General features: G+C 39.9%; 1 protein-coding gene across 2 annotated transcripts in view; it reads left to right on the top strand.

Moving 5' to 3' along the window:
* Positions 1-599: 599 nt before the first annotated feature.
* Positions 600-25740, top strand: part of fhdc1 (FH2 domain containing 1) — a 33688-nt gene continuing 8547 nt past the window's right edge. Inside the window, exons 1-8 of one of the 2 annotated variants that reach the window (XM_007578543.2) lie at positions 600-749; positions 13688-14406; positions 14818-14879; positions 22718-22820; positions 22943-23028; positions 24442-24542; positions 24909-24979; positions 25539-25646. In XM_007578543.2, the coding sequence (XP_007578605.1) occupies positions 13951-14406; positions 14818-14879; positions 22718-22820; positions 22943-23028; positions 24442-24542; positions 24909-24979; positions 25539-25646 (987 nt within the window). In that variant the 5' untranslated portion in view covers positions 600-749; positions 13688-13950. Of the gene's footprint in view, positions 750-4905; positions 5024-13687; positions 14407-14817; positions 14880-22717; positions 22821-22942; positions 23029-24441; positions 24543-24908; positions 24980-25538; positions 25647-25740 lie in introns of those variants that run through there. The other variant, XM_016664399.1, reaches the window with a different exon arrangement.

The following is a 25740-nucleotide window of genomic DNA, read 5'->3' as shown; positions in this document are numbered from 1 at the left end:
AGGAAATAAGTACGTCCATAATTTATATAAAAGTTAAATTCTTTGAAATATTTTTCATTAGTTTTTCTTTCCTGAGGCGAGTTTTACATTTATGCTTGACTGAAGAAAATGACTTTATATGAACTGAATTTGTTTTTCTGAGGGAGACAGAAAATCAAATTCAGGTCATGCAGTTCTACAGTTTTGGGATGAAATAAAATTCAGTGCATTGCACATACAATAGTCTCCCTGATCTTCATGTATAAAGGTAATAGAAAACAAGGAAAATTGGTATAAATTCGATTTTTTTTTTTTAATTCGGTGTCTGTGTGTCTTTCTAATGCTATCTGCCCAGCTGGCCCATATCAGAAACTGGGAGATGACCAGCGGTAGGGGCATTTGTGTCGGAGTGCATGTAAACTTCTGACCGGAACTACACCAGCTCACCTGAGGCACCAGATTTGTTATCACACCGGCGGTCACACGCTGTCGCGGGCGCGCTCGACAGGGGTAGAGGGGCACGTGAACGCGCCTGTTCCACCTGGCCCAATCACGTTACGAGGAAGCTCAGAACACCGCCACGGTCTGCCGTCTCTGCTGCGCAGTCTGTCTGCGCTGCGGCTCGGCCAGGATCTCAGCGGATGCTCACCTGAGCTCCACATCTATCTGACAACCAGACGCATTTCTCCTCGGAAAGCTACCGCCTTCTAACTCCAAAAGGTGTCGGAGCGGAGTACGAGTCCCGCCGGAGCCCTCTCTGATTCTGTCCGGTAAGTGAGGCGGGACAGGACCGCCGCATCATGCGGTCTGGAATGAACTCTGTCGTGGAAAGTCATCGTATCGTGACAGCACATCTAAGACCTGGGGCAGTTTATTTCTGTACACCTGTTTGTTTGTTTAAAGCGACATATTATGTGTCCTGCAATGCAGTCCAGATCCAAATATGACATCATTCCAGCAGTAACCTTGATTCTGGTGTTTTAAGCCTGTCCACCACTTAAACATAGAGCAAAAATTCACCTGATGTGTTTATTTTAGGCAGAACTGTACTTAGATGCAGAACATTAGGTTCTGTTAAAAATATCAGTGTAGATATTAATGTGCTGTAGCAACAGGGGCTGTAAACGGCAATGAACAAATATGAATGAAAAAATTGTACTTATATTACAACAGCTAAGATATAATTTTAATTATATGACATCCTTTATACACGAAGTTTCCTGTTTATTACTACAGGAAGCCTCTCAGTATGGTTTAAAATCTTCCTGTATCTAACCTAGTGAATGATTTTTAGAAGACAAAAATCAATCAAGCGTGAATTTTTTGAATATTTCATAAAGGTTTCTACTTTATCGCTCCCCAGAAATGCAGCTGAAGTTATCTGCTGAAAATATGAATTACAAGTTGGGATAAACTAAGGTCAAAGTTCACTTCCAGCTACTGTGTTTTACAGATTTTAAATCGTAGTGTTTTTTTTTTGTTTGTTTGTTTGTTTTTGTTTTTTTTCCTAAAATTGCCCTTTTTGTTTTACTTTTTGTCAAATTACAACCAAACAATATAATGTATACTTATGCAACTGACAAACATGAAGCGGTGCCCAACTGTGAAGTGGAAGGAACATTTTTCATTGCTTTAAATTTATTTTTCAATTAAAAATCAGAGGAAATTGGCACACATTTATATTCATCCCAACTTCACTCTATTACACATAAATAAAGTCCAGTGACGCCGATTGCCTTCAACAGTCATTTAATCACAAAGTAAGAATCCACTTGTGAGTAATTTCGTCTGGTAACTATGGCGATGGTAGGATCATGCTGTGGGGGTGCTTTTCCTCTGCAGAGACAAGGAACCTGGCCAGAGTTAATATGCATTCAGACCCTCTCAGACGATTCTTTGTACATCCAACTTTTGCTGCTGTCAGGCATCTTGTCTGCACCAGTTTTACACATTGACTTTTGCAGAACGACTGGAGCTCAGTCAGACTTCATGGGCAGCGAGTTTAAGTCTTACCCACAGTTTCTCATCTGGATTTAAGCCTGAACTTTGACTGGGCCGTTCTAACACATCAACATCCTTTGCTCTAAGCCATTTCATTGTAGTTCTGAGTCTGTTTTCTGGTTGTTGTCCTGCTTGAAGGTGAACCTCCCTCCTGTCTTAAGTCTTTTGCAGCCTTTAGCAGCTTTATTTTGTTCTTCATACAGCTTCCCATCAACTCTGACCTTATGTACAAAACTCTCCCTATAGCATGATGCTCCCACTACAAGGTTTTGCTTATGAGATTGTACACTCAATATAGGCAGTTGGTTGCACCAAGTTTTATTTAGGGGTGTCAGAGTCTTTGAGAAAGAAAAAAACCTTTCCCCCAGTTTGAGGTTACAATGTGACAAAATCTGAAAAAGTTCAAGAGACCTGAATATTTTTACAACACACTGACACATGGTAGGTTAGATGGCATGGTATCGCCTTGTCGCTAAGGCGCCACTAGCAAATCCTTCCTTTCTTTTCTCCACGTTTGGCTTTTTAAATCTGCTCCTGTTCCCTTTTGTCCTGCGCCTCAAACCACAGCCATCTTTGCTTTTTTTTCCTACAGTTTTATCCATGCATAAATGATTTATGGTCTGGCACATTCAAGTGCTTGGAACAATACCCATGTGTAAAAAAAAAATAAAAAAATAAAAAACAAACAAAAAAATAGTCAGTTGGGCTGTTTGCTGGGTTAGGTGAGTGAGGAGCATGGCGACACCCCCTCTGGTTGCTGTGGAGGCCGAGAGTAACACAGAAAACTCACTTCTCTGACGTCACAGCAAGGAGGACGCTGAGGGGACCTGATTTATCTTTGTGGGAGCAGTGAGCTGCTGGCAACTCGGCTGAACTGATCATTCTTTGTTGTCTGAAAAACGTAACCTTTCCTTCAAAGTCAAACTTCAGTTTGTGATGGAAAGCAGCAAAGACAGAAAGATAGTGGAGGAAAAGATGAATGATTCTGTTTGATCTATCGCTCCAAAGTAAAAGATCAAAGTATCAACAAACTCCAAACTAAATTGTTTTAGATCACGTCTTTTATACTCACGAGGCAAAAATCTTTCTCATGGTCTCTGTTGAAGTTTGAAACCACTGGGTCTGATTTTACCCTTTCGCTAACGTTTGGTCATGACATTTAATGTCCCAGCTCAGTGAAGCTTGCCAGAAATTGCATGCTCTGTAAACAACCCAGTTGGGAGTAAAGGAATGGCATCTTTGCCAGCAACAATATGTCTTATACATTCCTCTTGCTTCAACTTTAATTGGTCAATATTTGAAAGTGTGGCCAACAGAAACTGAATGGCTTTGTTCACTTTCTCCACTGCCAAACTACAACCATCTTCCCACAGCGTCCACGCCGAAAAGTGTTGCTCGTGTGACTTGTTAGCGCTTATAGACGGGCCTTTTAGGGACGATCAAGCTGATAGTTTATGTCAAGTTTATTTTAGCAACAGGGCAATTAAAACTGTTTTACATCATACAAGCATCAAACTGTCACCAATCATGCAACAAGCAATAAACATTACGTTTTGTAAGATGCCATCACCAAAATCATCAAGCAAATACACATCAAATATGTTAATGAATGTTTCATTTAAAAGCAACTCTAAACATGTGGGATTATAGAATTGTTTTAAAGGCACTGAGTGTTTCAGCTGTTTTGCAGTTTTCTGGAAGTTTGTTCCAGATTTGTGGTTCATAGAAGCTGAATTCTGCTTCTCCATGTTTGGTTCTGGTTCTGGGGATGCAGAGCAGAACCAGGACCAAAAGACCTGAGAGGTTCTGGAAGGTTGATACAACAACAGCAGACCTTTAATGTGTTGTGGTGCTAAGCCGTTCAGTGACTAACGGTATTTTAAAGTCTATTCTCTCAGTGGAAGGACTGTAGAACTGGGTGATGAGCTCTATCATCCTGGTGTTAGTCAGAACTCCAGCAGCAGCGTTCTGGATCAGCTGCAGCTGGAGGATTGACTTTTTAGCCAGTAATCAATGCGACTAAACATAAACGCATGGATGAGTTTTTCTAGATCTTGTACACTAGTACTTTAATTCTGGAAAAGTTTCCTCAGGTGATAGACGGCCGACTCAGTGAGCATCTGATTCATTGGTGGATCTCTTAAGGAAGTAGGAGCAAACTGCACCAAAAGGTTTCTGTTAAAACTCAATCTGTTTTATTTATGAAGTTCTGTTTCCAATGTTTAAGAAGTGAGCTAAAAATGAGTTGAAAAGCAGCCAAAGATCTTCAAAGACCTCCATAAGAAATGATCATTTTGACCATTTTTAAAGATTATAAGACATTCTTACAAGTTGAATATTTTTAAGCATACAAAAGCCAGGATCTGTGAGTGTGAGCCCCGTACTTCTCAGGTGTTAAAGCACTCTTGGATAAACACTATTCCCCAGCGTCATATAAACATGTTTGTGTTCTGTCCTTGTTACCCTGCAGTTGTCTCCATAGCGACCTGAACAGCTGCTTTATTTGTCACTTTGTAGGTTTTATCATCTCAACTTGTGTTTCATCCAACTTGTCCATCCATCCATCCATTTTCTGAACACCCTTGTCCCTCAGTGGGGTCGGGAGGGGTGCTGGTGCCTATCTCCAGCTAACGTTCCGGGCGAGAGGCGGGGTACATCCTGGACAGGTCGCCAATCTGTCGCAGGGCTCATCCAACTTGTGATACTTTTTTTTCATCCAGTTGTCAAAGCTGGTTTTCAGAACTCGTGTTGTTGTTGTGCTCATATTGTGTGATTAATCAGTGAGCTGCTGTGGCAGACTTGGCTCTGCAGCAACACAAGGCTATGAAACTAAGAGGCGGGTTTGCCTAAAGCTGCTGTTGGCAGCAGGTTCGGATTGCTGAAGCAACAATTGGGCCCCAGAGCCAGCGGAGGGGACCAGCGCAGCGGTCTGCTGCAGGCCAGACACTGATCACCGCTCAACAAAAGACCAAAAAGTGGAAGGATTGGAAGCTGTGCCTGTGATCTGCAGCTCCGCGGCCCGCGTGGCCGTTACGTGTCTGCAGTAGGTTTTGTTTTACACGGTTTACTTGTTCTTGTTGTATATTTCATTAGGTGATTCAGTGCTTGTTCGGTGATACCAAAGCCTGGACAGGGCTTCTGGAACATGGCCTGTCCAGGATACCTGCACCGCTGCCTCCATAGTCAGGCGGGACTTTCCAGGACAGGCTGGATTTACTGTTTTTGGACAGGTTGGACATTTTGATGTTCGGTGACCTCTGAACACATCTGAACTAAACTTTCATTCATAGACACTAAACTGATGTATTTTTTGGTAAGCCAGTAATTGAAGCTGATTTGGGCTCTAAATACCTGGACCTGGACCTGACTGTCTGATGAATTTTCTTTTGTACAATTTTGCAGTTGCATGTAGAACTATGCAGCCCATTTGTCACAGTTCTACTTGAAATTTGTGCCAAAATCAATATCTGAGATTAAGATTGCGATTATAACAGATATTTAGCAATATTGTATATATTATAAGTATATTTCCCTACCCTTTTGACACCAAAAGCAAAGACACCACACTGCTGACTTCACCACTGCTTCATTGCTTCAGTTAAATTCCCCACAATCCTTTGCTCCGTCACTGCCACATGACCAAATACCAATGACCAACTTCCTCTCCTTCCCTCCTGAAACTAACGGCAAAAGATGGAAATAAATATCAGCCGTAGATATTGGGGCATTTTTATTTATTGACTGATACTGATATGTGAAAAAATGACTAATATCAGCTGATACCAGCATCAGTGTTAGTGTATAACTATCTCTGCTGGGTGTTGTTGACAGATATCTGCCACCTCATATTTATATGCCAGGGGAAAAGGAAGTCATGGATTCCTGATGAAAAGTTAGAAAAACTTTGAAGGCTGTTTGTCTGTCTTTCTGTGCATATCAAGCATATCAATCAGTTATCACAGCAATGTTGCAGTAAATACACTTTTAAATAATAAATCCACAGCCTGTCAGTATCAGTGGTCAGGAGTGATAACAGTTAATTTAGGATTGATTGATTTTGTTTTACTCTACTTCTGTTTGTCACTTTTTATCTGTATGTGCGTGAATACTTCATACACAAACAGACTTTCAGCCCAGCTCTCTCTTTTATATGGCAGGAATATAAAACTCAAACTGACAGGTTGGCTTTATGTTTCACACGAGTAAGACGAGTGGAAAAGGAAAGACTCATCACATTTTGTTTCTGCATGTCTTTTTTCAAAAGTTTAAAGTGTTGGCAGAAGCATACACTTCCTGATTGCCGGTCCTGTTCACATATAGACTGTAGCATCAAATTACTTGCTGCTAACTTGCAGCATTTTATGAGGGAGGTGTTTCTTCTTCTGGCTGGGTCAGTTATTAGGAGGATTAGCTTGGATTCCTTGTTTGCTGGAGATTTGCGCCGCTTTTAGGGTTTGTTATGTGACGATGGGATGCAATGCCACGTTAAGTTGCAAGTCAGCTGACAGGCTGCAGGTGTGGTGGTTAGTCACAGAAGCCTGAGCTGGATCTGTGTGGAGCCTGCTCACATAGTAATTGATGGAGCTGCAAACTGGCAGCTTTAATCTTTAGAATGTGAAAAACTCATTGCAGACGCAGGCTGTTATTAACAGATTTGTACTAAGCTTGGAGAGGGGGGGAGGTGGTACTGTATGATACCCTAAGGCCTGCTGCTGTAGTCTCTTTATACTGCATGTCTTACTCTACAGGTGTTATGGATTCACTGGGAGCAAGATTAAAGTTAGCACAGTAACCATACAATTTAGATGAATGTGCAGCTATGGGCTCATATTGCAATCATAATCATTTTTAACTCGGGGGCAGAGCTTTAGAGCTGATGTAAGCTATAGAATGATAGGAATCCATGTTTTTTACCACGTCATTTTTTTCTGATCCCACAGCTGAGAGATTCACTGATAGAAACAGCATAAAGTAAAAAACATGAATAGAACTAAGGAAACACTACATTTCCATCCATCCATCCATCCATCCATCCATCCATCCATCCATCCATCCATCCATCCATCTTAGCCTGATCTAGTGTTGGGTCACAGAGGCCCATCCTTGTCTATCTCTTGTTCCACTTGTTCCAGCTCCTCTGAGGTAATTCCATCTTGTTCTTTTGCTCGACACTCAGAGTATTCAACAGTAGATCAGGATGGGAACACAGAACCAAACTTTAAATCAAGAGCGTGGCCTTTCAGCTCAGTTCTCTCTTCACCATGACAGACTGATGCAGCTCTTACATTGGTTCTTACAAAACACAGTATCTCTAGCCAAATGTCTCTGGTTGATTACTCAAGCAAATAAATGAAGAGCACCACTTTTGTTGGTTCTCATTGTGAAGATTAAAAAAATATATACTATTTGTTTTATTTTATTGAGTTTTGGAATATTTCAAAGAGAAAAAACGAATAAGGTAGGACAGAGTGTAAAGGGCATTGTGGTACGTGGCCCTATTCTTTAACAGATAAACTTGTGTTTAGCAGTACTGTAGTCTGAGCCGCACATGGTTGAGGTACCATGCTGTACCTTGGCCTTATTAGCCTTTCATTCCTTATTTCCTAGACAAATAGTGGCCTTTTTAAACAATCTCCTTAAAGGAGATTTTGCAGATTTGAGACCCGGTGGGGCACAGGGCATGTTTTGTGTGGACCACGTTAATCCTTCTTGAGTAACCTATTGTGTCAATCAAAACTGTTTGTTTCTGTACGAGCAGTGAGACAGAAGCCCTGAGTTTCAGATGTTTCACGGACCAAACTTAGTATTTGAAAATTTAAAATACAAATGTAAATAAAAATATAAACAGAGCAGAGTAAAGTTGTTGTTGGCCCCTTTCAGTTTAGCACCACCAAATAAAATCCACCTCACTTAGTTGCTTTTAGGAGTTACATAATTAGCCAAATTAGCCTGTGTGAGCAGTGTGTGTCATTTGAAAATAGATAGATGATGGCACTGCTGACCTGTCACCAGAGAAAAGGGGAGAAGTTGCCGGGTTCCACTTCTTGTCTTCATGGAAAACACTGTGTAGAGTGAAAAACTAACTCTGCTCATTACCCAGAATGCACCTTCCAAACTTGCTGGTGGCAGCATTGCAGTTTTGCAGTGCTTTTCCACAATAGGTGCAGAGAAGGGGGTCAGAGTTCAAAGAAAGAAGAATGGGGAAAAATACAGGATATTCATAGAAGAAAAGCTTTTAAAGGGTGGAGAGAACTTGAGCCTGGGGTCTGTGTTTTATTGTTAAGCACAGCAACAACCTTAAACATACAGCCAGATCTACAATGGGATGGGTCAGGTCAACACCTAATCATGTTTTAGAAGTGGAAGACTATTCAGGCCTTCCATGATTCTTTGTGATTGTTGTGGCCTGAAATGAGGTGGTGTCTTTTCAAAAAAGTTGCAGTCGAATTTGCGGGAGTGGGTGGCTGGGGGGTTAGCTTTACATTTTCCATAACATGGTGTTAAAATTAACCTTCCCAAAAAAGAGTTTCACATATATTTAAAGTACAAATGATCTTTTTGAATACCTTCTTGAAATGGCAGTCTTGATACAATTAAAATCATGTCTCGAGTAGATGTCAAAGTGCAAAACATAATTCCATATTGGTCAACATGAATCAATTTAACATAAACTGTATGCACAAATGCTTTTATCTTGCAGGTTCTGCTTTCAAGAGAAATAGGAAGTTAAATTAGAAGGGGGCAGGAAGAGGACTGGTCTTCAGCCAAGTTGTAGTGTTTGGTCAGGAAAGAGTGAAATACAGAAAATGTTGAGGTGATTGGTCAGAAAAGAATGAAATACAGAAAAGATGTGATTGGTCAGATTTGGAGAAAATTGCAAGTCTGTGCAAAATTTGTGAATTAGGAGAAGAACTTGCATTGGTAAGTGTGACTGCAGCGTCACAACTTCCTGGAGGGATTGAGGATCCATCCAGTCTAACTAAACTGAACTGTTTTGCAGAACAGAATGTGAAAATGTTTCCCATAATTTTCATTTGACTATGCACCACTCTGTGTTGGTCTATCACTTTAAATCCAAATGAAATGATTGATGCATTAAAGTCTTTGGCTACAACATGACAAAAAGAGCCATGGTTACTTTTCCAAGATGATCTAAACACTACTTTTGTTTAGCAAAATCTACATATCCATTAGACAGTTATGCATATCACTGAGTTTGATCCCTTTTGATTGGTTCAGTGTTTGATGTGAACATAGCTTGCTCATGTAATTTGCCTTTGGGTTGCTAAGGGACTCCGTTCAGGACAGTTGAGTAAGAAGAGAGAAAGAGGTGATTCATGGTGAAATGAATAATTCACTTGATCGGGGTTTGCCTTAGTTTACCCAGAAAGTGCAGACACGACGGTGAAACAGCTCAGGTCTTTGGAAGTATTAGAGAAATCCAGGATTTCCGGCGTAAAAGGTCCCCTTGTGCTCTGTTTATTCCACTGAGACGGCTTTCTGGACGGCTTACAAATAAAAAAAATGTGATAAACATCCTGTGGGTAAAGATATATTTGATGTTTTGGTTCAATTTGTATATTTAACACAAACAGTGAGAAGATGTTTAATGTTGAAGGAGGAAAACACTTGTTGTCATAAAGAATGAAGCTGCATACATTAAGGATCATCCTGCAGTCACATGCTCTGGTTCCTCTGCTCAGCTCACCGCTGCTGTTTGTGTTCCCTGTGTGTGTTCTGTGGCAGCTCTTTTGTCTTTGGTATCTGGGCAATAGTAACCTGGCTAGTGTGTGTTTGAGCTGGCGTTGTGTGTATGTGTGTGTGCTGTTTCAACAACAGGGTTACTCATTCTGTTGTGTGTTCGCTCTGTCGTGAGCGACATGAAATCAGGAAGATAAGTCAATATTGCAGCAAATGTTCCCAAATGATGTCCTCTTCAGATTGTCCAAGGACTCTCAGAAAAACAGCAGACATAAAATGGTGTTACTTGGTTTGACTTTAAACATGTACCTGCATTTTTCATGTACAACATAATATTAACACGAGAGGTTTTCACTCCAACTTGTCACAGATGAATCTTGACATCAGTGATTGGCCGATACATGTGAATCTGACCTTTCCCCCCTGATCTTATCGACCTCAGCAAAGGCTGAAAATCAGCCAGTGTCCTCTTTTACTCTGCTATGAGAGAGGTTTGGCTGATACACCGGCTCACCAGGTCACGTTTACATATTTGCATTTAATAATAGTCACCCCAATGTTGCCAACTCACTTTCTTGCTATATTTAGCAACATTTTATACAAACAATTTAGTATTGGCCAAAATTAGCAGGTTTGGCTTTATAAGATTGGGAATTGGTAATCGACCAGAAAACTGCAATCGGTGCACCCTTAGTGTTATGGATCTGGGTAGCCAACAAGAGCAGATTACAGAAGGTTATGGTTATGTTTGAACTCATAGTTGTAGTTATTCCGAATTACAGTTGTTTTAAAAGTTTTGTGGATCAGCTTATAAACAGAAAATGCATATAAATATCCTAATTATTTTTTATTGCGACTGGCTATAGGTGGTGCGGACAGTTTTCATATCAGTCATAGGGTTAGAATATCCCCTCCCATGCCGTTATCAGCATGTATAACTTGTGTAACGAGCCTTGCTTGGTCCTCCCCCTGTGGAGCTGTTGTTAACTATGTCTGAGTCTCATCATCTTCTGGTATAGTAACGATACATGAAGAGGTTGATACCAAATTCCAAGAAGGATTTCAAACTGGACTTTTTAAATTACAGCAGTCTGATGTTTGTAACTATTACTTCTCAGAACAACTAACTGACACTGCAGCACTGGAAGCGTTTGGATCAAGGTGGTCAGATCCAAGCTTCCTCAACAGCAATGTCTTGCTGAGCTTTACGCAATATGCTTTCTGCTAATGAGCGTTGCCATGGTAATGATGAATCCGCTGTGAACGTGGCTCTTTGCCCCCTTGGTGTGAGTTAAAGACCTGTGGTTTGCAGAGACCCGCCGACCTCCTCAGGAAGTTAGAGTGGAAATCAGCAACAGGGGCAGACACAACGGCTGGTGCTGGTGACTCGACCTTAGCTATTTGCACATCTGGGAGTTTGAGTGGAAGTATGTTTGTTTTGGACTTGGTGGTGGTGGTGACAGCTTCTTCCGGTTAAATTCATTTTCAGCTAAAAAGGAAAAGATTGTCATAAAACAAACGAAGGCGACAGCAGATGGTGACGGACACAGAAAAGCCTCCACAGGACAGAGATGCTCCGCCTGAGCTCAACATTACTGTATTTACTAACTTCACTTCAGCTGTCATCAGATTAAGCTGATGAGTCTCATTAAAGGTTTTATGTCAGACATAATTTCTAAGTACTTTGCACTCCAAGCAGCCATAATTTATTAGAATTTTAAACTGGTTTTTATCATTATTTCTCCAGCCTTTTCCTTTTTTTTAAACTTATCTTTCTGATTTTGTATTGATGGACTCTGGAATTCATTACATAAACTCAACTTATCTGGTGCTTCAGTTGTTATATGCACGAGGGTTGCTAACTGCATCACATAAGTTTAGAAGAAAGGAGATCTGTTTCTTTAAAGAAGTTGACAGACTTTTTGTCTTCCACTCTAGGAAAAGGAAGAGCTTAAAGTTTTCATTGTTCAACGCCTTAAGCAAGTGCTATTGAATCATTATGAATATATTTCATGTAACTGTTTAAATCCGTCACTAATAGCAGGAACATATTTATTCTTGTGTGATTTTAATGTTATGTCTTATTTAATAGAAATACAGCAATTGTAATTTTTAGACATTAGTAAAATACAGACAAAGCTTTGTGCACATTTGTAATGGAAATGCAACAAGTGAGGGGTTGTGGCCGTCTTTGCTGGGCGGGGGGTGACTCTGCATGAGGTCAGATGTTCTCTCAGTCTCATAAATAAAGCATGAGTGACGTTGTGGTCCAGCTCTTAGAACAGCAGACTGATGCTGGCAACATGAGCAGGTTAGTGACGTATGCTTTATTAATTAGTAACTAGCACTGGGTATCAGGTGGACAGCGCTGGAAACTGGTGGGAAAATTACCAGTAAACTCTGGAAGCATAGAAATTTGCCAGAAAGTAACTGTTTGTTGCTATTTATTTATCATTAAACTCATGAGCTTAACATTCTGATGTGTAGTTCTTTTATTGAAAACTTTATTTTATTATTGTTATATCTTGGTGCTGACAGTAATGTATTGTAAAGTAAAGTTTTAAGTATTGTGAAGTTTTCATTGCAAGAATGATGTACTAACATAATGTTTGAAATAAATAAAGCATGTTTTGTATGGGATTTTAAAGGAGTCTTTGGAGTCCATTGTGGTGAGGGTGAGTGATCCCACTCCCACTGAGAGCCACAGCTGATTTAATAAAGATGAGACCAGCAGACTCAAGTTATCGCAGCTGGAAGTCAAAAGAAAAAACTGGACTTTATTTCTCTAACAATCTGTATGAAGTAACATGAACATGTGTTTAAATTCAATTCAGTCTGAGTTGGGTAGTAACTACAGTTGTTACATTTACTCAATTACATTTAGTTAAGTAACTTTTCTGAAAAAGTGTACTTTTGGAAGTATTTTTACTACACTGTACTTTTTATTTTTACTTGAGTAATTTTATTATGAACTATGCCTCATTTACTTGGAGGCATAGAAGCATAGTGAAAATTCAGGATTTTCTACCCACTGAATGAAAAACAAGCATGTTTTAACCAAAAATTCAGCAGACAAAGACACACACACCTGTAGTTTTTGTTTAAGTTTGATAAGTTTTATATTGAAAGGAATTGATTCAGAAACATTTGCTTTTGTCTGATTTTGTTATTTTTGTTACTTATATCAATTATTGTCATTTTGGTCCTTAAAATACCGTATTTTCCGCACTATAAGGTGCGCCTTATATATGGACCAATATTGAGCCACAACAGGTCTAGCAACTACGTTAAGCAGCCACTGACTTCATTTTTGGCCGTAGAAGAAGAAGCGCGCGGTGGATGCTGGGATAGTTGTCAGAACGCTGGTTTGGTAATAAAATTTGACTGACCTATCTACCTACCAGCCGTCTAGAATCAGGTCGTCTGCAGGTCATTTAGCACCATGTTCTCCACGAACATGCTGTGCGCGAACGGAGAAGGCTGACCATTGTCCGGCCACGCCCTGGCCCCGGCCCAGTCGGAAGGCTCTCCTCGCTGACCGGAGTCGGACTGTTTTGTTGACATTCCGTTTAGTGCAGCTCCATCTAGTGGATGCATAACCTAACTCCAGCCTCTACTGTAGCGTCTATTCTATGCGCCTTATAATCCGGTGCGCCTTATAGTGCGGAAAATATGGTACTAAATTTTCCACCTAACTTGGTTGGTTCGTCAGATGATATCATTTTAAATATTAAATGATTGCTCATTTTATCAGCTATTCAGTACTTGAGTAGACTTTTTACTAAATACTGTTTTACTCTTATTTGAGTAATTTCTTTGATGGCTACTTTTTACTTTTATTTGAGTAAAACCATTTTGAAGTAGTGCTACATGACCAGAGAGGGTAAATTTAACTCTTTTTGGAGAGTTGGTACTTTAACACTAATTGTCGTTATTGCATGTCAGCATTTCACAATCTGACAATCTTCCTTTGGGTAACCTCGTTGTGTCTTTGTTGCTCCTACAGCTCCATGGCCGTTGCTGCCCTCTACCCACCTCTCTCTCGGACTGCTCCGCTCAGCGAGACGGAGAACCACCAGCAGGATGAAGATGGACCAACTGGATTTGTGTTCTCTCTTCTGTGTGACTAGATGAAAGGACTCCCACCTTCATTCATCAGCAGCGGTTAGACTGCAGAGCAAACAGATGCAGAAGTAAACATCATCAGATTATTTAAATTGACTTTCTCAGCATAGACCTTGCTGAGTGTTGACTCTTGTAGTTCTGGTTATGAGTTGTTCATCTCCAACCAATGAGCCAGAGAGCTGCAGCAGCGAGGAGAGCAGCTGCACCACCTCCTCCATTACTACCTCCGACCCGTCCTCTATGTCTGGACAGACTGACCCCCTAAATGAGGCCCAGCATAAAGCTCCTCCGCCTCCTCCCCTCCCCCCTCCTCCTCCCCCACCCCTGGCGACGACGCCCGCCAACCACAACCCAAGGAAAAAGCGCCGTGTGCGCAGCTTCTTCTGGAAGCCCATCCCGGAGGAGAAGGTGCGCGGGAAGCCGAACATCTGGACGCTGGCAGTGCGGCAGCAGCAGTACCAGATCGACGTTCGCTCTGTTGAGGAGCTGTTCGGGCAGCAGGAAGATGCAGCCTCGGCTTTACGAGGCACAACGGCGACAACTGGAACCTCGACTCGTATATCGAGGTCCCGCTCCTTTAAGGACAACAGCAGGAATGAGGCGAGTGCTGATAAAAATGGCTCAGTGATGTTACAACACAATAAACTCACAGTGAAATATTAATACAAATCAAACTTTTAACACAAGTACATTTATTCAGTGGGCAAAAATATCTCACATTTAGAAGTAATTGTTTAAAAAAAAATGCTACTCATTTAAGCATTGGCTGATCACTGATTTCCCAAAATTAAAAAAATTGGGCCGATTTATCGTCTGGGCGATTTATTGGTGCACCATTTGTAGGGACCCAGGAGTCTAATCAATCTGGAGAGATTTACTAGTTTACAACCAAATCTTGTGACCCAGTGGAAATGGATTGTGTTGTGGTGTTAAAACACAGGCATGCATTAGAGATAGGTCTTTGTTTTTCTATTTATATTTAAATCGTATTCCATTTTTTTCTGGTTTCAGGTCAGCATCCTGGACTCCAAAAGAGGAATGAATGTGGGCATTTTCCTCAAGCAATTTAAGAAGTAAGTCAGTTCTAAGTGGGAAAGACCAGATTGAATTGTGTCCATAAGACACACAGTTGATTTTTTTTCTTGCTGTAAATACCAAACATTGGTTATTTCATGCTGTTTTACTGATTTCTACAGTATACTGTTTAATGTTTATAGTTGTTTTATGTTCTAATCTGCGATGGTTGTAGCTAGACCCAGAAGCAGACTGAGTTGAGGTAAGTAAAGTTGAGGTTTTTAATAAAAATAAATGTGAGCTTACAAAAAGAGCAGAACAGGACAGTTTAGGAACAGGGAACAACAGGAACCAGCAACAAAGAAGCAACAGAAGAATCCAGTCTCATCAAAAGTAAAAACAAAAACTAAGGTTGATCACAAAGGAACAAGAAAGTGAGAAATACAAGCACAGAAAAAAACATAATCGACAATGGGATCCCTCGGCCATGGCTGAATATAAGACATTGTGTTAAAAAAAACAACAACATAAAACCAGACCTGGTTGGTGGATTGGCCTCGGAAGGAGGGCCAGAAATGAAAAATAAAAGCAGTGGCCAGTGGAGACCAGTTCAGAATGTCTGCAGCAAAGAGGCTTAGAGACTAAAGGTTTGTAGTGAAGGTGTTTGGAAGTTGCAGGAGGCAGTGGACAGAGGACTGGTGACAGTGGCTAAAGGCTCTGATAGGCTGTTGATGGAGGCACAGGAACCTTGGAAACCAGCAACGGAGGCTCAGATTCATGAAAGAGGCAAGGACAGGTTTGTTATAGGACTGGAGGCTGATGGCAATATCTGAAGAATCCTTAGTGCCAATGTTGAAGGCAAAGGAACCCCAAAGGCCAGAGTACTAAATGGTCAGGAGACAAGAGGTGCAAGAACCAAGGAGTCTGTCGCTGATGGAAGGCTGGGAGCAGATAGTGATGGATGGAAAACCTCAGAGGTTGGCAACAAAAGAGCTTCATTCGTCATTCCATTAGACTACTAAACTCCCATTATTATTTTTAATCTATTTATGTATATTGATACTTTTTATTATTACTTATTAATGATGCGTCAGTGGTAGGAGTTCGCTCTGCAGTCAGTGGATTGCCGGTTTGATTCCTGGTCTGTTCACCCTTGTCGTTTGTGTCCTTGGGCAAAACGCTTCACCTGCCTCACCTGCTGGTGTTGGTCAGAAGGGTCAAAAGGGCCGATGGTGCAAAGGTTTTAGCCTCACTCCTGTCAGCCTACGCCAGGCCAGGCTTCATTTACTTCAGAAATGTTCTCTATTTCTCCACATAAGTTTTAGAAATGCCAACATATATAAGATGTATATAAGTGTAAAAACAACTTTAGAACACAACAAACATAGAAACATAGAAATTTGCCAAATTCAGAACTGACTGAGTTTTCAACAAATTAATGAATCAATAAATTAAACATGCTCACAAGTACATGTTCACTTGTTGCAGATGCTTCACTCTGTGAATACATTTGGGGATTAAAATTCCCAAATTTTACATGATAACAATCATGAGTAAACATAACACATTCATTCAAATGATACAAACAGCCTTATAACGTTAAACATTTGATTATCTGTCTATGACATCTTCTAAACTACTAAACTTTATTTGAAGGCTCTGTGATAATGTTATAACAGCTGGAAAAATCTAAATAAACCCACTGTTATTTAGCATTATATTTGTTGTTTTTATTGACAGACTAATAAAAAAAGCAGAAGAACTAGGAATATTTAAAAGGGCAGGCACAGAGGTGTTATGAATTTAAATTAGAGGAAAATTTGGGGAAAATTCCATACTTCCTGATAACTTCTTATCATTATATCTATATTTGTAAGTGCAATGTTGTCAGTAAAATTACTATAAAGCATTTATTTGCTTTCATATCCTCGGGCTTTAATTCATCTGCTGCCTTTTAATGAAAATACACTCCTAAAAATAAAACTCAACATGTTTTTATTTAATTTCTTTGACTTGTGAGAAACATACCTGATGCCATCTCTTAGCAAATTCTCAGTTTTAGGTTTAGTTTAATTCCTCACTGTGCTGAAACCTGAATCAATTTGATGGATGTGATTTGAGTGAGAATATTTGGCAGATAACCCCTAGTCCAGTGTGTAGATTAAATTTATGAAACTAATCTCAAAATGAGTTCAACCATACTGAAACAGATAGTCGCAGTAGAGTTCAAAAAGGGTTTCCATGACAACAGATTTGCATAGCTCTCCAATATATTTAAATTATATTTGACTGAGCCATTTGACTGACCTCACTGCAACAGCGTTTATTTCTGTTTGGGACTTTTTTATTTTTTTTGTCAGTCACATTTTATTATTGCTCTGTCTAATGCATTACATAAGGCCAGGTCCTTATGTAATGTGAAATTAATTCCACTCAGTTTACTTATTAGTGTTCAGTGCTGTTTATATTTTATTACAAGAAGAATAAAAACAAAAAATATATAATTTGGATGTGTTTTGTGGTTGTTTTTTTTTTTTTAGGTTTACTTGATCCAATTTTGACTGTTCTTGCTTTTCTGGCATATATTCTGTATTGTTAACTCAAAAATCACTGTGGTCTATCTATGTGGAAACAGAAGACAATTGTAAGCACTAGATCTGGCAGGAAAGAGATGGCAGAAGAAGGTCTTTGGTCAGAGAGATTTGACCAAGAAATAAAAATGTTAATCATTGCTAATACAGAAATGGAAGCCACTCCTCACTTAAAATTTGACATATTTGGAAAATACAGGAACTACTTATCACCTGCTAATCATCCTGACTGTGAAGTATGGTGGTGGCAACATCATGCTATGGGAAGGGGTCCACTATATTAGAAAATCTTTCTATGGTGATAATACTGATAAACAATTTGATGAGCAAAATTATTGAAAAAGCTACTTAAACAGTTAAATAGTTTCTTAACAATAACCAACCGCTTTGATGTCTTTCAGTCTGGTTTCCAGGCTCACTGGCCTAGTCAAAGTGTTCAGTAACATCAATATTAAACACAGACTGTAGTCGAACCACAGTGTTGGTTCTGTTGGACCTCAGTGCACCATGTGACACTGTTGATCATGACATGTTACTGAAACAACTAGAAAGTTGAGTCGGACTCTCTGGTCCTGTATTCAGCTGGTTTGAATAGAACAGGAATTTCTTTGTTTGAATAGAAAACTTCTCATTGAAGTGGACAGAAGTCACATGTGTGGTGCCCCAAGGTTCAAACCTAGGACCCCTCTTATTCAATATCTACATGCTCAGAGATCAGTATCCCCAGGAATTTAATGTTCTTGACACTACTTGGCTGATTTTTTCTGAAATCAACAATTTATTTTGTTTTGTTGACATTCAGGATTAGATGGTTTGCATCACACCAGTCCACCAGATGTTTCACCTCCTCTCTATAGGCCAGTTCATTGTTGTTCTTGATGAGACCCACCACTGTCGTATCGTCCGCATGCTTATTGACGTGGTTCATACTGAACCTGGCTTGGCAGGTTGAGTACTGCCCACTGCTCAGTACAGGGCAGTGAGCAGTGGGCTCAGTGCACAGCCCTGGGGGGAGTCAGTGCTGAGGGAGATGACCCTTGAAGTATTTTTCCCAACCCTCACAAACTGGGGTCTGTCTGTGAGGAAATCCAGCAGCTAGTTACTCAGGGGGAGGGGGCCTTAAGCCCAAGGGGAGTTAGTTTGCTCATCAGGCGCTGGAGGATGATTGTGTTGAATGCTGAGCTGAAGTCCAGAAACATCATTTGCACATGAGTAGTCTTCTCCTCCAGGTGTTTCAGGCTCCAGTGCAGTGTGGTGGACACAGCGTCCTCTGGGCAGCAGATGGAGCGGTAGGCAAACTGGAGCAGATCAAAAGAGGAGGGACGTTTTGAGAAGATGTGATCCTTCACCAGCCCCTCAAAACACTTCATCATTATGGCAGTGAGAGCAACAGGGCAATAGTCATTCAGTGATGAAATTGTGGGTTTTTTGGGCATTAGAATGATGATGGCCATTTTGAAGCAGGATGAAATGACAGCACAGCTCAGTGAGGTGTTAAATATGTCAGTGAGGACGTGAGTCAGCTGGTCAGCACAGTTGTTGAGAACCAGGTCTCAAGGACCTGCTGTTATCAGGACCTGTTGCTTTATGCATGTTGAGTCTTCTCAAGATCCTCTGAACATCAGCTGTCTCCAGTCTGAGTATCTGCTCACCCAGATGACAGGAGAGTTGTTGAGGGCTTCAAAATGACCAAAGTACTTGTTAAGTGTATTCAGAAAGTATCAGTTGGAAAACAGGACAAATATAAAACTTTAATTTATGCACATTTATTGACTTACATTTATGAATTTAGATGTCAACGCATGCATTTTAATGGACAATGATTGACAGTAATCTTATCCCATTCATAACTCCTTGTGTTTCCATAGCAACTAAAACAAACAAGAACCTGACAGGTTGTTTGACATCACCATGTCGATGAGAACCTCTATGTTCTCATCAATGATGTCATAACAGTTCAAAGAGATACAAGAATACAAGAATTCTCAGTTTGCTTCTCAACTTGGTTGGAGGTAGATCGATTCCAGAGAGACGACTTCAAACTGATTTTACAAACCATTTTAACTGTTCACCAAGTCAAGAGGATTTTTGATATTGATGGGACCTTGGATTTCTTGTTACGACGGGAGTTGAAAAGTTGTTAGGATAGAGCATAAGAGGCAAAGACGTTTTAGTAGAGAGCTCTGAGGATGAGAGATCAAAATACTTTGGTTTGGACTTTTTGGACATTGAACCCTGAAGACCAAAAGGACATGGAAGATTCTTCTTAGGATGAGAAACTTACCGTGAAAACCACAACTATGGATTTAACAGTAAAGGCATCAGGAGATTTTGTTGCTTTTGAAAGTCTCAATGTTCCTCATGACCAAATGGACCTGGATGTGTTTGCTTGCTCACAGGTTGTTTGAGTTACTTTTACAACCACAGCTAACTCTTTATCAACACAGACATTACAAACAGTGTCTTTACCAGTCTTCCCAAAAACATAGAGGACCTGGATGTGAAACCAAGATGTGACAGCAAGGAAATTGTGACAAATTTTGAAGAAATTTTTGAGCATCCTCTTAAGCAGAAGAAAACTCAGAAAATGAAATTCAAAATGACACAGAATATTTCAACAGCGTGGATGTTAATCTTGAGCCAACCATGTACTTTCGCAAATTTTCCAACTCATTCTTCAACACTTGGATGAATGCCACAACACATAGCATTATGAACTTGATTATTACCAGAAGGTTTATGGCTCAGTATCTGGACTTTCTACAGAGACTCCATTGTTTGTGAGGTTTTTCTTTACAGCAATGCACCATCCAGGAAGATATTTCCCCCCAGATGAAGTTTTTGCAGTTCAGAATGAAATAATTGAAACACTGAAAATGAAGGATGTGATACATCAGGACAAGCCAGGAGTCTTTTTGTTTGATATGTCACACTGTCTGACCCAATATGTCATTAACAGACTATGAGCTGTACACAGATGACTATTGTGAACAATGTCAGAAGTCTTCACGTGTTTTTCGTAACCTTGGTCCTGTCATTCACCTACCAAAGGAACAAAGAGACACTAGAACTACTCTTCTAAACTGTTTGTGGAAAATTTTGTGACACCTGCAACTCCAACATAAAGACAGGCGAACCAAAAGAAAACTGTGACACCAGTGGAGCCATGGAGAAAGAAGGAGACCATTGCTGGTTCATCAAGTCTGATTATGATGAGTTTCATTTTATCTGTGCTGTAAACTAAGAGCTGTGACTTAGTTTCTGAGTGATGGTAACCTTCATCAGGTGAAAACTTCACATCTTNGAGAGATCAAAATACTTTGGTTTGGACATTGAGCCCTGAAGACCAAAAGGACATGGAAGATTCCTCTAAGGATGAGGAAGTTACCGTGAAAACCACAACTATGGATTTAACAGTAAAGGCATCAGGAGACTTTGTTGATTTTGAAAGTGTCAATGTTCCTCATGACCAAATGGACCTGGATGTGTTTGCTGGCTCACAGGTTGAGTGAGTTACTTTAACAACCACAGTTAACTCTTTATCAACACAGACATTACAAAAAAGTGTCTTTACCAGACTTCCCGGAAACATAAAGGACCTGGATGTGAAACCAAACTGTGACAGCGAGGAAATTGTGACAAATTTTGAAGAAATATTTGAGAATCCTCTTAAGCAGAAGAAAACTCAGAAAATGAAATTCAAAATGACACAGATGATTTTGACAGCGTGGATGTTAATCTTGAGCCAACCATGTACTTTCACAAATTTTCAAACTCATTCTTCAACTGTTGGATGAATGCCACAACACATAGCATTATGAACTTCAGTATTACCAGAAGGTTTGTGGCTCAGTATCCCAAAGAGATATCTGGACTTTCTACAGAGACTCCATTGTTTGTGAGGTTTTTCTTTACAGCAATGCACCATCCAGGAAGATATTTTCCCCCAGATGAAGCTTTTGCAGTTCAGAATGAAATAATTGAAACACTGAAGATGAAGGATGTGATACATCGGGACAAGCCAGGAGTCTTTTTGTTTTATGTGTCAGACTATCTGACCCAATATGGCATTAACAGACTGTGACACAGCTGACTATTGTGAACAATGTCAGAGGTCTTCACGTATTTTTCGTAACCTTGGTCCTGTCATTCACCTACCAAAGGAACAAAGAGACACTACAACTACTCTTCTAAACTGTGTGTGGAAAATTTTGTGACACCTGCAACTCCAACATAAAGACAGGCGAACCAAAAGAAAACTGTGACACCAGTGCAGCCATGGAGAAAAAAAGGAGACCATCTCTGGTTCATCAAGTCTGATCATGATGAGTTTCATTTTATCTGTGCTATAAACTAAGAGCTGCGACTTAGTTTGTGAGTGATGGTAACCTTCATCAAGTGGAAACTTCACATCTTATCTAGTATTGCTTTGCTCATAGAAAAACTTCTTTTTGACAATTTGAAACATTTCTCTTTTCTTTTTCTTGTGTATTGTAGATGTTTGCTGTAATTTCTGCTATATTTGTGATTAGTGTAAATTTGACTCATAACTTTAAATGTTTACCTAATTGGAATGTTTTGTATGTTTTTTTAAATTATGCAAATGACATTTTTTGTTTCTTCTATAAAACAAATACTCAATGCAGCTTTAGATTAAGTCTGTGGTGTGAAAATGTTCAGAAAACCAAATAAATACTTTCTTGTGTCACAATACTGTTTTATTCATACTAGAATGATCAGAACCAGCCAAAACAAACTTCAAAAAGCCTCAATGAAATACCTAGAAATGAGTGGAGGAGGGAGAATGATTCAGGACTTTTTCATGTAACTCTGTCTGTTTGATATAATCCTTCAAACCTGTTGATGTTTCACACACTGTGAAAGGTGATCAACTTGACATTTACTTTGTATGAGCTTCTGAGATCCTTTCTCTTTTTTTGTTGCAGTGTTGTTGTAAGCAAATATAAGGTTACAGGAATAAAAAGGTTCTGAAGTAAGATGAAGCCTGACTGAAGATTTATTTTATGTTTAGTCACTCAGTGTTCACATACCCAGCTGAGACACATGAATCCATGTGCAGCTCAGCATGGGTTTTGTCCAGTTTAAATGTTAGCAGTTGGATAAAAACTGACGTCTAAGATAACTGAAGGGAGGAGTTTCTCATTTGTTTACATCCCTCGCATAAGATGGGTCAGTGGATAATCAGAACTAGCTTCAATTTGGTGCCTTTGTGAGCACGAGGGAGGAACAGGCATTCACAGAAAGCACCTGCACAGCTTAACTAAAATTAGATGTTTGTCTTTAAGGTCAAACCGCTCCATTGTTGAAGACATCCGACGTGGAGAAGGGAAGATTTATGGAGCCGAGCTGCTCAAAGACCTGCTGAAGCTCCTGCCCGATGCAGAGGAGGTCTGTGTGTTTGGCCTGTGTTCACGTATGAATGGCGAAAATACTCATCAAAGACAGTTTGTCTAAAAAAAAAACACTATAGATTCTGCTCAGCTTCCGCTCGCTTTTTATCTTCTCTGCAGATCAAGAAACTGCAGGCTTTTAAAGGAGACCCAGACAAGCTGACACTGGTTGATTCCTTTATGTACCTCCTAATCCAGGTGCCACGGTAAGTTGGTCTCAGTGGTGGAGCGGTGCATGTAAAGGCATTTCCATCAAAAGGGAATCTGTAGTCAGCAGTTTTTGACAGATAATACAGGGTTTATCCTGAAGTACTGCATGAAGATGATTTCATAACCTTTCCAGGGAGTTTGCAGGAGACTGGAAATGTTTTGCTGAATAACACAGTTCATACAGTCAACATTCCTCAATCTTATTTAATTGGTAGAAAAATCAGAAATTTATTTTGGTGTTAGTTTCCAGATGGAATGATTGGAGGAGGCAGTATAAACTTGAGGCCATGCTTAGTTCCATTGCTGCATTTATTTTAAGCTTTTTAATTAGTGACTCTCGAAATGGTTTCCTGGTCATTGCCTTCCTGCCCAATTCAGCTCAATAACAATTCTCACTTCCAACGTAGTCTGGACTTTCTCCCCTTCACTTGGATTGTCTTCTGTATATTTTCTACAACTGTTATGAAAGCAGACCTGTAACTATTTGAACCCAGTTTAAAAGGTGATTCTGCCTAATACTGATGTGAACTTTTGACTTTAATAACCTGTTAAAAACCAGACCCTTGTCCTACGCTATTTGCTTCTTCCCGAGGGTCTGGGCTCTCAGCTAGTGAGAAAAAATTGCCTCCTGGAGGCGTGGCCTGTGTTGAGGTTTAAATTTTTCCCAATCTCTAACATTTGCCTGTGACATATGCAATGCGCCAGTTTGACACTATGAAGCTTACTTGAAATTGCCTGCACTGTAAACGACCACCCTCAACTGTAAAGAGAGAAGAGCCGATTCAAACGAGGCGGCTGTTAACGTTAATTCAATATTTGGAAATGTGGCCAACATGGACTGAATGGTTTCATTTACTTCCTCTGCTGCCATTGCTAAACTACAGACAGACTGCAATTCTAAAACAGCACAGAAACTCAACATCCTTTTAAAACTGCTCCTTCTGTTCACTGATTAGCCAGTAGAAAATCTACTGGATTGAATCCAAGTGAATGGAAGAAAGACCAGACTGTGCTGGGAGTGACTTTGTTTTTTTGAGTGGACTTGCACAGGAAGGCAATGGCCCGACTAGACTTTAAGGAAATTTTTTAAAATCTCAACAACAACAACACCAAAAATAAAATCTCTTTTATTATTCTGCCATTCAGCAATTATAAATATTTTTGGTTTTCATAATAGAACTAAAACAAAAATATGTTTTATCTAGCATAATCTCAGTGAGAGGAGAAAAAAAAACAGTTAAAAGGGTAAATGAATAACCAGTTTCAACTGTAGCCATCTAAAACTCAGTTCCATGTATGAAAAATGTTCTGTTTCCCCCAGGATTCAGTAACATTTGAAATAACAACCAGAAGTCAATGCTCTTAAAAAAGAGATTCAGCAGCTCTCCTCTTACTGCTTTGGTTTGTAGGTTTGAAGTTCGGATTGAGGCCATGGTTCTCCGTGACGAGTTCTCACCTTGCAGCGCTGCGATGAGCCATGACATCGATGTCATCCGAGCTGCTACTGAAGGTATGATGCACATAAAATATGGCTCCGCATATTGTTTGTGCATACGCACGCTTTATACATGAGCTCAGTTTCTAACCTAACCAACATATTTCAATTTCATAAATATTCAGTCCTATTTATCTGACATATTTTTCAGTTTTAGCATTTAAATAAAAGTTTTTGACATTTTAAGTAAGCTCCATAGGTTTTCCATTTTTGCACAGTCATATTTTAACTTTCAGCTTCAATCTTTTAACGTTTGTACTAAATCAGACTGAAAAAAAATATGAATGTACATGTACAGATAAATCAGAATGTCTGAACTTGTGTTGTTATCCTTGAGCTGATGTTTTCCTCTGGAGTCTCTAATATGTTCCTGTCCTGTAGAGCTGATGAACTGTGAGGAGCTTCATGCCATCCTTCATCTGGTCCTGCAGGCTGGAAACATCATGAACGCTGTAAGAGTTTAGCCTCATTAAACACTCACATTAGTTATTAGCATGGAGCCATTCTACATATTATGTGAAATTTGTACTTTTAAATCATATTTACTCTCTGATTCGGGCCACCTTCTTTTTAACAACTTCTTTTAACCCTCCTGCTGTTTTAGCGCAACACTCAGGAGTAGTGCAGCAAATGTCATAGTCAAACAGCGGGGAAGCGGGAGGGTCATCCCATCAGACCGTCAGTTTCCGAAACAACAACAAAAAAAAAAAACTCATAAAAGCTCGGTGCGACTCCACCGGACTGCGCACAGAGTTAAAAACTCATGTGATCTAATTAACCCATCATTTTAGACAGCAGCAGGGTTAAACTTACCACATTTTAGTTTTCAGCTTTGTAAAAACATGATTTTGATGTTGTAAAGTTTTACTTGGCACTGTAAAGGTGCATGAGGAGATGCTTACTGCACAGAACAATTAGCTGTACTCATCTACAGTGTTCTGATAACATTTTGCTTGTGTTTCAGACACAGTGATCACCTTTTGCATCTGCTGAATATTTATCTGTCCACAGGGCGGCTACGCAGGAAATGCTGTTGGATTTAAGCTGTCATCTCTTCTCTCATTGGCCGACACTAAGGCCAACAAGCCGGGAATGAACCTGCTGCACTTTGTTGCTATGGTTAGTAAACCTGGAGATATAATCTATCTATCTATCTATCTATCTATCTATCTATCTATCTATCTATCTATCTATCTATCTATCTATCTATCTA

This window comes from Poecilia formosa, unplaced genomic scaffold (assembly GCF_000485575.1).
Source record: "Poecilia formosa unplaced genomic scaffold, Poecilia_formosa-5.1.2 Scaffold483, whole genome shotgun sequence".
NCBI classification, from domain to species: Eukaryota; Metazoa; Chordata; class Actinopteri; order Cyprinodontiformes; family Poeciliidae; genus Poecilia; species Poecilia formosa.
Note: the sequence above shows the minus strand (reverse complement) of the source record. Positions and strands in the feature narration are given on the sequence as shown.